Consider the following 13693-nt stretch of genomic DNA (forward strand, 5'->3'; position numbering starts at 1 on the left):
GATCGACATCAAGCCGATTATGACATCAGATCCAGCTAAATATATCCCCCTCGTTTGGGTACCACCTTATTAGCATTCGCATTGGCCGTTTGACCCTGATTCCATCGGGCGATCAGCGAATTGACGGACTGTTGTTTCTCGGGACTGCTCTTTCCACTAGCAGCAGAAGCAGGAGCACCCTCATCTTTTTCATCTATCTTCCCATTGGAATCTTTAGCCGTGTTGATCGTAGGTTTCGGTTTAGTGATTGGGAATGCTCTGCCTGAAGACGACCTAGAGAAACCTTCTGGTCGAGGTGCTTCGTCGTGTCGAACAGGCTTCGGAGCGATAAGAGGCGGTTTTCCACTAACTGGTTTCGTACTTATTGTCGGCGACTTAGAGGGCTCGGCAGAGGATGAAGAAGGTGGTTGATCAAGGGTAGGCTTTCGGAGTGCCTGGGGCTTCGAAGCTACAGATGGCTTCCTTCCGAGTCCACTACCGGTCGTGGGTTGACTACTTTGACCATTGGTGGCAGGCGAAGGTTTCTTCGCCTCGCCCGCTGAAGAAGAAGGCGGTTTGAGGTTCTCATATCTCGATACCATGTCATTGATCGATCCTTTCCTACCATGACTTGGTCTGGCCGAGGTGCTCGGGGCTGCGTTATCGGATCTGGGAAGACTTGCACTAGATGGAGATGCCGAGAAATTGAATCCCTTGTTCGACGAAGATGAAGGTGTAACAAACATGGATTGCGGTCTTGACCTTTCTCCAGTGTTGACTCTCTGCGTCGTAGGGGGTATACCGACTGTAGCCGACTTGACGGGTTTCGATTTCGTTGGCGATAGTCCTTCGAAGGCTGACGCCCGGTCGGATATCTTTTGAGGCGAAGTAGGCTGATTCTTGACTTTGGTCGGCGAGGGTAGAGGCTTGTACTTCGTAGCAGACGCATCTTCGGGGAAAGCGTCCTCATCACTAGAATCCAACTCAATGTCCACCTTCCGCTCTTCATCTTTCGAGAAGCGCATCTTCTCCAGGGGAGACCATTCTTCAGAATTGATGTTGCTGTTGGGTTTTGCGGAATCGATATGCGGTAGAAGAGGTCGATGATGACCTGTTGTAGGGGCAGCTTGCGCGGACCCAGTCCCTCCCGGACTGGCCTGTGGGCGCGAAGTTGTAGAAGTATTAGGAGAACCGATGGATCTACTTGCGCTATTAGCTGATGTGGGAGTAACAGACCGGCCAGGATGAATGGGCAGCAGTCTGAGAGTATCCGAGCCAGATTGATCGTCATCCATAAGATCTTGCGGTAGAGGCGATTTGGCGGTCGACGAAATGGGTATAGCTGGAGAGGCAGCCGTCCGACCAGCGGAAGCGGAGGATGCAATGGATCCGAAATAGTCTGTCTTTTGCTCGGGAGATGAAGGCGATTTGGATTCTTTGAAAGCTGTTCCTGTGACATGAGTCGAGCGAGGCTGAGGGTGACTGGTAGGTGCAGTATTAGTGACCGGTGATTTGAGGTCACCGCCGGTCATATTACCCATTATAGAGGGCCTGTTATCGAAGGTTGGTCGAGAAGATGGCGGTAGCGCCACGGGCGAGATTTGGGCTTCGGGTTTTGGTCCCGACTGCTGAGGTGGCGGAGAAAAGTGATCGCTGTCCAGCGTTTCCAAAGAGGGGAATCGAGTCTCGAAACTTGCGTCTCCGTTTGATGAAGTCGTGGGTTCTGGAGACTTGACAGTGGTGACAGGAGAAGATTGCTTGTTCGATGAAGAGGCGGATTTGTGCGAAGCCGCTCTATTCAGAGCGGAAGCACCTGGCGTCCAAGCGGCCGATGCCGGTGTTCTCGATGTACTGAACGAGTCTCCGAAGCCCGAAGTCGAGGGTGGCCTTGGAAGGTTTGCGCCGAATCGAGAGCCACCGGTGAGAGAGGTACTCGTTTTGTTCGTAGGGGCAGCGAAGGAATCGCCAAAACCTCGGTGTTCCGCTTTTTGCGATGCAGAACTTGGTAGGGACGGCATTCCAAAGGCGTCTAAACCAGGTGAAGCCTTCGGAGCAGGTCCAGGTGCAGGAGAAGATCTGTCGCCAGTGACCTGAATCTTCGGCGCCTGTGGCACACTAGCATCTAAAAGCTGAGGAGGCGTAGGCATCGACGCGGATGTGTGGAGCTGGGAGACGCTCTTTTGGCTTGGTTCTCTCGTAGGTCGACCTCGCCGTTGAGGCTGCACCGAAGATGCGAGGGAAGGTTGCAGTACAGGCGTGCCGTTCATAGGAGATGACGATCCCGTGAAATCTAAAAGATTGGATGATTGAGGGGACGGGCGAGAGGGTTGACGTTGTTGGGTTGATGCAGAAAGCGATCGCGACGGTATGGGCTGCATTTCATGCTGTGTCAGCTTGCTGAATTCCCTCTGGATTTCCCGGCTTACATAGTCAATCTCAGGCTTGGTCCCGCTCATTTCATGCGCCATTCTTAGTACTTCAAACACCGTCGGACGCCGCACTGGCTGCTCCATTAGCATAGAAGCTGTTATGAGGATCTTCAGCTTGGCACTTTCAGAAGAGGAAGTAGTATGAAGACTTACCTATCAGGTGTTGTATGCGAGGAGAATAAGCAGGTACAGGCGGGAAAGTGTATTTCGCATTAACGATAGCTAAAGGGCCATGTTCTTCGAAGGGAGTTGTATAGTAGCAAAGCTTGTAGAGCAAGCATCCCAACGCCCAGACGTCTGCAAAGAATCAACTGATGATACTGTTGGAGACATGACCATTGGCTCACCACTCGGCAGTCCAACCGGTAGTCCCAGCATCGGTTCTACCATTTCAGGACTTCTATATTGCAACGTGGTGTGCTTGTTCAGGTCCATTGCTAGAGCGTCAGCCTCAACTTTCGATTGAGGTGGTTTGTCCGCTGGAAAAGTGGTGGAACCGAAGTCACACAACTTGAACATCAGAGAGCTGGGTCGTTGTGGTGTCGGCGGCGTTGATATAGGTTGGGAGAGCACATTCTCGATCTGATGATACAATCAGTGAACTGTTGATATGCCGAAAAAGAGGAGCCTACCTTGAGATCACGATGCAGCAAAGGCTTGGATAGATGATGCATCGCTGCGACAGCCTATTAAGGGGTCCACCTCCATCAGTTGAGCTGTGACGAGGTGCGGTCCCAGGTTATCACTTACCTCGCACACGTCCGTAAAAATGTTCAAGATTTCTATCTCCTTCAATCTGTCCCTCAATCGCTTGTTCAGCAAGTCGATAATACCGCCACCTTCACATACAATACATCAGCTGAACAATTCCGAGAAGCAGAAAGCTGACTCACCGGAGCAGAATTCCATCAGAACGAACACCTCGTGTCCTCCGCTCGGTAGACGTGAATGCGCTGAGCCAAGATACTGTATCAGATGCGGATTCGGCGGTAAAGATTTCTGGACACAACTTTGTCAGAAGAGCTCATTCTGACCACTGAAGATGGGTCTCTCACCATCACCTCGATTTCCTTCTTGACATCTATCCAGACAGCATCATCTTCGAATGCTATTCTCTTCAAGCAATGCTCCGCGTAACCCTTTTCACCCCATCTGCCTTTCTTTTCCCCTCTGGTCGGCGGATATATCGGTTTGTCTGACGTTGTCAGATAGACATGTGCATATCCTCCTTCAGACAAGTATCGTTCTATCCTAACAGTTTGATCACCGACTTTGACTATCTGACCCGGAGCCAGTGTCCCTTTATGCCTTTGGGGCGGCGGTAATGGCTGTTGCTGTGGTTGCTGAGGATATCCATTATTACCATTGGCGTAACCGGCCGGAGGCAAAGGTGATGAGTACCTATTCGGAGGTGCCCTAGCATACTGCTGAGAAGGATTGGGGTATTGCTGATACCGATGAGAAGATTGACCTGAAGGCATAGGGGAAAATGTGTTTGGCATCTGAGGCGGTGGAGAAAACGCAGCGTTGTAAGCTTGTTTCGGGTTTACAGGTATAGGCGACGACCTGTAAGGATCATGAGGAGGTGGTGGAGGTGATGTGTACGGCGAGGCCGATGGAGAGTATGTTGACGAATACATGTTGAAGAGTTATACAGTATTTTATAGTATGCGTCACAAAGGGATAGGAGGAGTTCCAAAACGATGGTCAAGGGACGAGGCCCGTGCTCTAATCGTGTCTTATTGGACTGACAAGAAGGTTCGAATTCCTTCAAGGTGCTCTTGCTGCAACAGACATGCGATTACAGATGTTCTCGTCGACCTTGTAACGTAGTGCTGTGATAGATGTGTCAGATATAGGTGCCAAGAGATAGTGGTCTTATACCTTGACCCTTTCAAGCATAACGAGATATCTTTCAGCTGCACCTGAGCATGACCACCCAAACGTCACATCCCACTTGACCCTTGAAAGCAACGGCGGTCAGCTCCGGAACGCGTTATGAGGGAAGTTGACCACGTGTCTTACTGCGTACATGAACATGGAGACTCCACATTGAATGACGCGCTACTCTATTACTCTACGCTCAGCTCCCTTCGCTATGGGACACACGAAATTTCACTATTTCTCGAGCGGACACCACGATACAGGACGAATCATACCTGTTGTCTGTCTCTTCTTGATCATCTTGAGTATCCAAAAAAATCGCAGAAACTCTGAGTAGTGAGCGATCGCCAACCTCTTCTCTGCTCGGAACAAGAAATCCTGCAAGCTAGCCTTCTATTGCGGATGCAGGATGACCTCCCCATCCTCTTCACTCCCGACTCCGCTCCCACCTCCCACCACCCTCTTCGCACTCATTCACGAATTGCACTCTACCATCAACGATGCGATAGATACAGCTCTTACATGGGATCAACTACAGTCACCTCCCATCAATTACACCCTCGTCAGACCCATTGTGCAGCGATTTGCGCCCAAAGTAGAAGACGAGAAGGTGAACGGCACCGCGACTCCCGCTTTGGCCGTCCCCAGAGGCGAAGATGGTGGGGAATCTGGCGTGACTCGCAGAACAGGAAGGCAGTCAGAGCAAGGACCTTGCCTAGGGATGGTTATTTACGCTCTTATGGCGAACAGGTGAGCTGTTTGGAGGCAGTCTGAGAATATCCAGCTTATCCAGTTCTCAGGATACAATACGTTTCGCTCTCCGCAGGCGATCTGAGCTATGAGCCTCTGCAGACCACCAGAGCAGCATTCTGTGAACTTCTAGCAAGTAAGTCGCTGTTATATCCTTGATATATCCTCAAAGCTTACATATCGACTTCGCAGTCAAGATTTTACGCACGTTCCCTCATCCTGAAGACCCGGCTCTGCTCGTCAGTGAGCTAGTCCGAGGGTATTGCGCATTCGACGGCGCCCCTGAAGAGGTCTGGCAAAGTATGGGAGATGACAGGGAGGATATAGAAGAGATGTCGGGCAGTGCACTCGAAGTAAGCGCTACAAGTGCATGAACCGCGATCATCTGAATTAACTAACCCTCGCCGTCGCTCAGCTGGCAATCGTCTCGACATCCAAACGCTTCCTGTCTCTACCCTTGATTCAACATCTGATCAACCTCATATACAAGGGCCAACTCATATACTCTCCCGTGTCCACTCGATCTTTGATAAGCGATAGCTACATCTCCGAGCGGACCCGTCAGAGGAGAAGACCATCCCATTCGCAGGGACACGGCATAGTCAGTAGTTCAGGATTTTCCTCTTACGCAGGCCTAGAACCCGTGGGTATACATAACGGGAAGGAGCCAGATGAGGAGCTGGCAGAGGTATACGTGTATAATCCGTATGAAGCTGGATGGCTGGATCATCAAAGGTTGAAAGTGCCGAAATGGAGGAAAACTATGGAAGCTGGGAGCTTTGTCATATTGCTGTTGCTCTTCGTTTCAACCCTCGCAGGTAGGTTCAGCTCAAATGTGACGACAACAGACGTGACGACAGCTGACACCCTATTCCTAGCCAAGGATTTGCACCATGTCCAAGCGATCGAGATTATCTATATCGTCTTTTCGTTCGGTTTTATTTTAGAAGAGTTTGCTGCTTCGAAAGAGCATGGATGGGCAGGTGAGCTTGTCTGCCACCAACTGTTGCGCCGAAGCTGACTCATCTTTGACCAGTCTATGCCGCCAACGTAAGTCCAGCAATTGTCGCATGTGCATATCATATAATTAATCCGGGGTATCCAGGCTTGGAATGCGTTTGATATGGCTTATGTGAGCTCCCGTCAATCCTGACGGATTCCAACTTGAACGCAGCTGACATGCATTGAAGATTACGATATTCCTCCTCTTTTTTATGCTTCGGATCTTTGCTTTGGCATCCCACTCGCCTAATACCTCGGATTTGGCATTTGACATCTTGGCTATTGCCGCCTGTATCATCTTTCCACGTCTCGTCTTCTTCGTGGTCAAGGAGAATGTGGTCATATTGGCGGTTCGTCGGCTCTGCTTCCATTCTTGACCGTACTGCATATGCTTACACACGCTCATCCATAGCTCCGAGGGATGGTTGCGTCGTTCGTGCAGTTCATGATAGTTACCGGTAAGTACCACTCGACTTGATTGTGAGTTGTATGTGCATTAGCTAACGGAAAGTCCAGTGCTCGCTTTCAGTGGAATCTGTTTCTGTTTGTGGACTCTGGGAAGGGCGACCTGGACGGTGAAGCAGATCGTTTGGCTAATGGCGTGAGTGAAATGCATTTGAGATGCTGAATGGTACAGATGCTGATGCTGTGACGAGACAGGCAAATCTGGGTCAGCTCTCTTTGAATCATCTACGTGTAGGTATGCAGTCAGCTGACTTTGGCTGTGCGCAGTTCGGGTCTTCGTACTTGGGTTTCTCAGCAAGCTCCTCGTTTCATCCGATCTTCGGACCCCTAGTCCTTATCTCATACGCGTGAGCTTCTTCGAGGCTGGCCTGCTGCCGAACATCACTGACGATTCTGTCCCGTAGTGCATTGTGTAATGTGCTTCTCATTACTATGCTTATCGCTATACTCTCCAACAAGTTCGCAGCTATAAATCAAAATGCGCATGAGGAGGTAAGCTTCTCAAGTTTCGATTCGATGGACGTGGTCCGCATAGCTCATGATGATCGGTAAAGCACCTCTTCCAAAGGGTGGTCAAGACGGTCGAAGGTGTCAAATCAGATGCGCTTTTCTCATACCTTCCACCTATCAACATCCTAGCTTTTGCTATCTTAGTACCGTTGAGTTGGGTGTGCTCGCCAAGAACCTTGCATCGGATCAATGTCTTCGCAATCAGGCTGACTGTACATTCGAACCATCTGATAAATCCGTCAGACAATGCTAATGTCGATGTATATCCAGAGCTTCCCGATTCTCATTGCTATCTCCGCTTACGAGCGATATACGTATCACTCTAAACAGCGGGCGATTCACTTGAAGAGCTCGACGATGGATAGGGTGATGGACGTCCAGAAACCTGGTTTGTTGAAGTGAGTTCCAATCCTTGCATGACGCCATAAGGGGGTGAAAGCAGAAAAAGAGTGTCATCGAGGTATATTGATTGCCTGCTTGGTGGCTCGGATCAATGCAGAGGCATTGAGTGACACGCAGGTGGGAGGGAAGATGAACGAAACGCGGCATCGGATGATACAAGCACGTTGATGGCGCAGAAAGAGGACCGGCCTGACGAGCATAAGCAGACCAGCAAATCAGCTGACATAATGTCCACTGCAGCTCCTGGCTTACAGGTGGATCCGAAATGTTGATATCATCCGTATTCGAAGCATCATCCTACATCCCTTCACCCGCAGCCAGCGGTATTTCCACTCCGCCCAAAGCGTCTGACATCTCGACCGTTCAAAATGCGGGCGGTGACGAGGCTGAGAACGATGCCGTGATCAGTTCGCCAAAGGTATCAAAGAACGCGAAAAAGCAATCGACTAAGACGCCTTTCGACTCGCCATTAGCCAAGATCTTTGGGAGGTCCAACTCGACAGACAAAGTCAGTATCGCCTCGAAGGGCAAAGAATCGGAAAAAGTAGTTGGGACCGAGGAGGTTGAGGCGCTCAAAAAGGAGTTGGAGGAGGTCAGACGAAGTCAGTTTAGGATGGAAGAATTGCTTAATAAGGTCTTGGCTGCTCCTGCTACGGGTGATTCCTGATTGTGTCGCGTAGACCAGTAAGGGCGAAGGGCAGCGACGTAGTCCGCACGAATGAAATAGATGGTCAATATTCCTTTTTTTATACTTTGTATATATGCAGTACCCGTCTTACCGCTTAATGCTTGGATGCATCAATCCAGTCAATCCTCCCATTGCGATAGAGCGGCAGCATATAATGTCGCCGATGTAGCATCGGGTTAGTAGCCACGATAAGAAATTTTCACGTACAGTGCGACGTTGTAGCACGACCGTCATCGACGTCAACAGTCCAGCTTGCCTTCTGCGTCGGACGAGATATATGGACTTGGAATCCAGGATGACAGAGCAGAACAGTCTTCGTGGACGTACAGATGGCGTAAGGGCAGGATGACACCACGTACAACGCGAGGATGGGGTGGTATGTTATAGTCTCTCACCTCACGTTTGCGGACTCGTGCCCAATTGTGATAAATTTTACAGATATCCGATCCGATCTTTTGTAGATGTAGATCTAGATTAGCGCTCATCTTACTCCTTCCTTGCAGGATCAACAGCGTGATACACTGCGAGTATGTCTCTTTGCATTGGGGACCTAAGATCGCCTTGTGGGATCTGACCTCCTCGTAGCTCGAAATGCTAATGCTGCGATTCTCATAGACTTAAGTACATATATGTTGCAAAACACACGCAAAACATCAAGGAGCTGTAGTTCAATTGGTAGAATAGTAGATTCCAATTCGCGTTTCCCCGGAAGCAAGTTTGGATTATCTATTGGTCGCAGGTTCGATTCCTGTCAGCTTCAAGAGTTTCTTGAAACTGTGTCTTCAGCCGGTTAACCGGTGCGCACTCCTTAACTTTTTTTGGGTTGCGTTGTCTGCGCGTAACTTCCTGTGTCACCAACTACTATAGGTAGGTCGGTGCATTTGTTCTATCCGATACATATGCGTCGGTGTCTGGTTGTCTGACCTGGACTGGATAAACTTTGTGGCGAGACTGCTTAGACTTCCGAATAGTATACCGTATCCTTTTGCTCGGGTCTCACAACCGGAAGGGTGATGTCGATCCTCAATACCAGTGTTCGAGCTACTGCGCCTCAAGGCAGATACGGTATACAATGCGCAATCATATGCATGTTGTATAAAAGCCCAACAAATCACATCTCTCATACGATTGCAAGTCGGACATTTCATAGAAGTTCACCTTCCCAAACACCCCTACGCACACACCGTAGTCTTTCATCAGCTCATCGACGACTTCTATGAGGAGGGAAGAAGTTAATCACCCATCGATGTAGAAATGCATACCTGAGCCCATTGAATCCTATCAGTCGACCTCCCTCCTTCTTGACTTGCTCAAGCATCTCCAGCGTCACTTCACCCTCCTGGATCACGCCTTCGGCTAACAAATACCGACGCATCACACCGTTCAAGAAAGGATGATGAATATCCAACTTCGGTGTGATCCAAATGTCTGATCCGGGTGATTGGACGGCGATGTTCGAAGTGGTGGTTTCTAGTATATTCCCGTTGGTGTGCAGGAGAACTTCAGGGTGGGTGTCTGGAGATATCATCTCTGCGATGACCACTATCAGCATCACTTTTCTTCCTTCTGCAGCTGACCAATCCGCAAATGTAGGCGGATGAACTGAACGAAGAGATGAATGGAAAAAACTCACTTCCGCCTCGTTCATAAGCGGTATCGTATATCTCCCTGCTGGTCGTTTTGTACAGCCTCAGATCTACTTGCTTGGAGCCCTCCGATGGGATGTCGGTGTTCTCAGGATCGAGGATGACGGGTCGTCTGGTTGTTGGACGGGATGATGAGGGGAAAAAGGTGAAAGGGCCTATGAGGTCACCAGAGATCAGCTATTGTGCTTCGCGGAGGTATTCGGAAGATACGGAGACGAGGGGTGAAAGAAAAGAAACAATGCAGCACGAATAGTAGTCGGATACACGGCACACCGAAGACTCGATCATAGCTCATGCTGCATGTGAAGGAGGGAAAAGACGTACCTGCATCCTTAGGTGCATCTGGACACTGTACTTCCACCTGTCCGCCTAACCGGATGACTATCCTGACCTAAACGCAGGATCAGTAAGCATCACAAACGTTAGATGATCAATATGAGACGCAGACAGAGTGAACTTGCTCGATAATCCCCTGGTCCTCCCTTTTCCTTCTCCTCCAAAGCGCTCTTCAGGTGCTGCCATATAGTCTCTTCTCCCGGCCATATGCCCCATCGACCCTCGCCGTCCCTTTTCGAGAAATGTTCAAACGCTTCTTTCAATCGTTCGAAGTGCAGCTTCAACAGTGGTAACGAATCTTGCCGTATAGGATGAGCTGTGTTGGCTAACGATGCTGACGATGAAGTATATCGGAGTGTAGTGAAAATAGCCTCAGGCGATTTGGCAGACGACTAGTGGTGAGACATACAAGATCAATGCATGCTCTATATACTTACAACCGATATGCAATATGATGTGAAGAGGAAACGACTCATGCGGATGCAGCATCTAATGCAGTCTCATTACCGCCTGCTCGTTTCTCTTTCAAATCCCAATTCAACCCATATCCTGTGTTTTCCTATCAAATTTGCCACACGGAAAGACATTAGCTAATGCCTGACCTTTTCGTGACGTGATGTATCTAGCTTACTGCAAGACTCCACTCCCTCAAGGCTTTCAGAGCTGCATCTCCCCATTCGCTCGCCCGGCTTTCGTCCGCATTTGCACTTTCACCACCCTCGAGATTCACCAATCTGAGCAGAGACAGGTTTGTTTGGGTGATGAATCCAGCTTCGACGGATGAGAGGAATTGGTTATACAAGTGAGTGTAGAAGTTGCCGACTGCGAGAAATCAGACCGTAAAAGTGAGCTTGCGAGTACCGAGAAGATAGATTGAAGCGAAGCAAGCTTACTGTTAAGAATGAGGATCGGCAATCTGTGAATACCCAGCTGATTCCATGTAATCATCTCTAAAGCCTCTTCGAAAGTGCCGTATCCACCTGGAAGGACGATAAATCCACCTTGCGATAGTCTAGCCATCTTGAGCTTCCTCTATCGACATCATCACGAAATTAGCTGATCAGTACTTGCGCGAAGAGTGGAAGGGTTCGAAGTTGGGTCTCACCTCGTGCATGCTGCCTACAACGTCTGTGGTCAGACTACCGTTAGAATTGTCCACAAGCACATCTTCACCTTGACCTTCCTTGCTCTGCGATATGGAAGTTGGCAATGACGATGACGACGATGAAGATGCTACTGCACCGGGCGCTGGGGTATGTTCGGAAGCTCTTTCAGTAAGTGCGTGCGGCACGATACCATGGACGTATCCTCCTGCTTGCAAGCAGGACTGAGACACGACACCTGAACCACATAAAATTCGAAAACTTCAGCTGGACGCTCAGAAGACTATAAGGATAAGATGAGCTGACCCATTATACCTCGTCTGCCGCCGCCGTATACTAGCGGTATATTGGCTTTGGCCAAAGCTTGACCTACTGCAGCGGACGCATTGGTATATAAGGGCAGTTTGCCTGGAGACGAGCCGCAGCTACAAGCGAGTCAGCTTGGATGTCTGGCGTGATGGCTAGCTGATACTCACAAGACGCAAACGGGCTTCTGCAGATTGGCTTGAGCGGGAAAAGGTGACGACGATGACATGGCGGAGGAGAATCAAGGGATGCACCACGATAGAAGCGAGAGCGAGTACGGACTGATCGGCGAAGACCAGGAGCAGAGAGGGTGAACGATTGCCCAGGAGGAGCGTTTGGGTCCTTTGCCTGTTCCGTGTGATTGGGGCAATTGTGTGGAGTTCAAGAAACGTTTCAACGAGTCGATCGAAGCGCAGATGAAATCGATGAGCATGCAAAAACTCCGAACCGGAATTGTCGGAATCAAGTGGGGCACCGCGAGCTCGGATGCCACTGACCGGAATTTCAAGTTATATAGGAGAACAGAAGGTGGATAACGCCGCTCTACGAGGGAGTGATAGGTGATGACGATACCATATTCGCGTGTACAGAGCCATCGTCGGTGCATGGGATTCATTGTTGATGGTACTTGAAAGACAAGATAACCAAGTTGCGACGTTCAGATTGATCAGGACCCGCTCAAATTACTTCTACCGATACTGTAGCTCGGAAACGCTCGAGAGCAAAAGCACGATCCTCGACTTACTCGCATTTCGCGCACATCATATATATACCCTGGTGAAACTCGATAAATCAAGATGTTCATTCTTGTAAGTCGGGCGCATCTGCTTGCAGCAATCAGACGAGAGCGGAGCGAAGGCGAAAAGCCTCAGCGCATACACAGTGGTAAAGCTACACCCGGAAGTTGAAGCTCGGCGAAGAGGATCAGAATATTATGAAAGAAAATGTGGCTGACCTCATACTGAATTGTAACCGCAGAACTGGTTTTGGGATGTTCTCTCTCAATTGGGTGAGCTACCATACCGGGTATCTTCGCTGCGACTGAAGCTGATCTCCATTACTGAACAGGTCTCATGAACAAGAGTATGTTCGACCTCAACACTCATACGGGCGTCTGAAGTCCGGCGTCATATCAGGAGCCGGAGTAGATGCTGATTTAACGGTTCATGTTCTGTCAGGCGCCAAGCTCTTGTTCCTCGGTCTGGATAACGCAGGAAAGACGGTGAGCTTTCGACTTGTGTACCAAAAAGGCGCATTGTAGCTCATAAGTCCCCTTGATCAGACACTTCTGCACATGCTCAAGAACGACCGACTTGCCACCCTTCAACCCACTCTACACCCCAGTACGTGGAGGCAACTCCTGATTCTGGGTAAAACATCCCGGCTGACATGCTTGTATAAATATCTTGCACTTGCAGCGTCCGAAGAGCTTGCTATTGGAAATGTGAAGTTTACAACATACGATTTGGGTGGACACATGCAAGCTCGACGATTATGGAGAGATTATTTCCCTGAGGTAGACGGGATCGTATTCTTAGTTGACAGTGCAGACACCGAGAGATTCGCCGAGAGTAAAGCAGAGCTGGATTCGTTGTGTGAGTCCGTCCACCCCTACGACCCCCCTTGCATGAATCGTCGAATATGGCCCGATTCTGACCGTGCTTGTATTCCTCAGTATCCATTGAGTCTCTCGCTCAAGTACCATTCCTCATTCTCGGTAACAAGATCGACTCGTACGGTGCTGTCTCCGAAGAAGAGTTGAGAATGCAGCTCGGTCTGTACCAAACGACTGGAAAGGTCCGTATCTCACGTCTACACATCGATGGACTGGTGGGAAGCTGATGAATCTGTGATAGGGCAAAGTACCTCTCCGAGACATCCGACCTATCGAAGTCTTCATGTGCTCCGTAGTCATGCGACAAGGTTACGGCGAAGGGTTCAGATGGTTGAGTCAATATGTGGGTGATCAAATTTGCTGCATCCCGCGGACATATACTGACCATACCACATATATACAGATCTAGATTGGTAACTGAAGAATCAGGACGTGAGGTGGGTGATGGGTAGGAGGGACGGACGCCGGTGTTGATGAGGCGGGCGAGATGCAGATTCAGGTGGAGTCTCAGATGGATTGTAGAGGTGCGATAATGGTGGATCGCGGAGGGTAGAGCATATTTCCTTTTCTCAGCTTCC

The 13693-nt window shown here is 49.6% G+C and overlaps 4 protein-coding genes and 1 non-coding gene across 5 annotated transcripts; 3 read left to right on the plus strand and 2 right to left on the minus strand.

The window, feature by feature from the left end:
• Positions 1 to 35: 35 nt before the first annotated feature.
• Positions 36 to 4048, minus strand: I303_103581 (uncharacterized protein; the record flags this gene model as incomplete). Its single annotated transcript, XM_018406923.2, has 8 exons — positions 36 to 2351; positions 2406 to 2503; positions 2562 to 2705; positions 2756 to 2990; positions 3041 to 3094; positions 3159 to 3247; positions 3302 to 3407; positions 3464 to 4048. 8 exons carry the CDS (start codon positions 4046 to 4048, stop codon positions 36 to 38), a joined length of 3627 nt encoding a protein of 1208 aa, XP_018263731.2.
• Positions 4049 to 4701: 653 nt separating this feature from the next.
• On the plus strand, positions 4702 to 8088 carry I303_103582 (uncharacterized protein; the record flags this gene model as incomplete). The annotated part of the gene is made up of 16 exons (XM_065968785.1): positions 4702 to 5042; positions 5093 to 5178; positions 5235 to 5395; positions 5458 to 5860; positions 5921 to 6025; positions 6079 to 6092; positions 6148 to 6174; positions 6233 to 6394; positions 6457 to 6502; positions 6561 to 6645; positions 6705 to 6714; positions 6777 to 6856; positions 6914 to 7001; positions 7064 to 7231; positions 7290 to 7417; positions 7662 to 8088. 16 exons carry the CDS (start codon positions 4702 to 4704, stop codon positions 8086 to 8088), a joined length of 2331 nt encoding a protein of 776 aa, XP_065824857.1.
• Positions 8089 to 8766: 678 nt separating this feature from the next.
• On the plus strand, positions 8767 to 8869 carry I303_103583. The gene has a single exon. It is a non-coding gene; the product is annotated as a tRNA-Trp (tRNA).
• Positions 8870 to 9253: 384 nt separating this feature from the next.
• I303_103584 (uncharacterized protein) lies at positions 9254 to 11729 on the minus strand (the record flags this gene model as incomplete). Its single annotated transcript, XM_065968786.1, has 11 exons — positions 9254 to 9281; positions 9372 to 9639; positions 9743 to 9910; positions 10080 to 10146; positions 10217 to 10483; positions 10570 to 10650; positions 10723 to 10913; positions 10985 to 11123; positions 11197 to 11432; positions 11501 to 11619; positions 11671 to 11729. 11 exons carry the CDS (start codon positions 11727 to 11729, stop codon positions 9254 to 9256), a joined length of 1623 nt encoding a protein of 540 aa, XP_065824858.1.
• Positions 11730 to 12297: 568 nt separating this feature from the next.
• On the plus strand, positions 12298 to 13524 carry I303_103585 (small COPII coat GTPase; the record flags this gene model as incomplete). The annotated part of the gene is made up of 9 exons (XM_065968787.1): positions 12298 to 12309; positions 12479 to 12509; positions 12569 to 12583; positions 12679 to 12722; positions 12783 to 12843; positions 12919 to 13095; positions 13176 to 13297; positions 13357 to 13458; positions 13519 to 13524. The coding sequence occupies 9 exons, from the start codon at positions 12298 to 12300 to the stop codon at positions 13522 to 13524; spliced, it is 570 nt and encodes a 189-aa protein (XP_065824859.1).
• Positions 13525 to 13693: the final 169 nt, after the last annotated feature.

The sequence above is a fragment of the Kwoniella dejecticola genome, chromosome 4, assembly GCF_000512565.2.
Source record: "Kwoniella dejecticola CBS 10117 chromosome 4, complete sequence".
NCBI classification, from domain to species: Eukaryota; Fungi; Basidiomycota; class Tremellomycetes; order Tremellales; family Cryptococcaceae; genus Kwoniella; species Kwoniella dejecticola.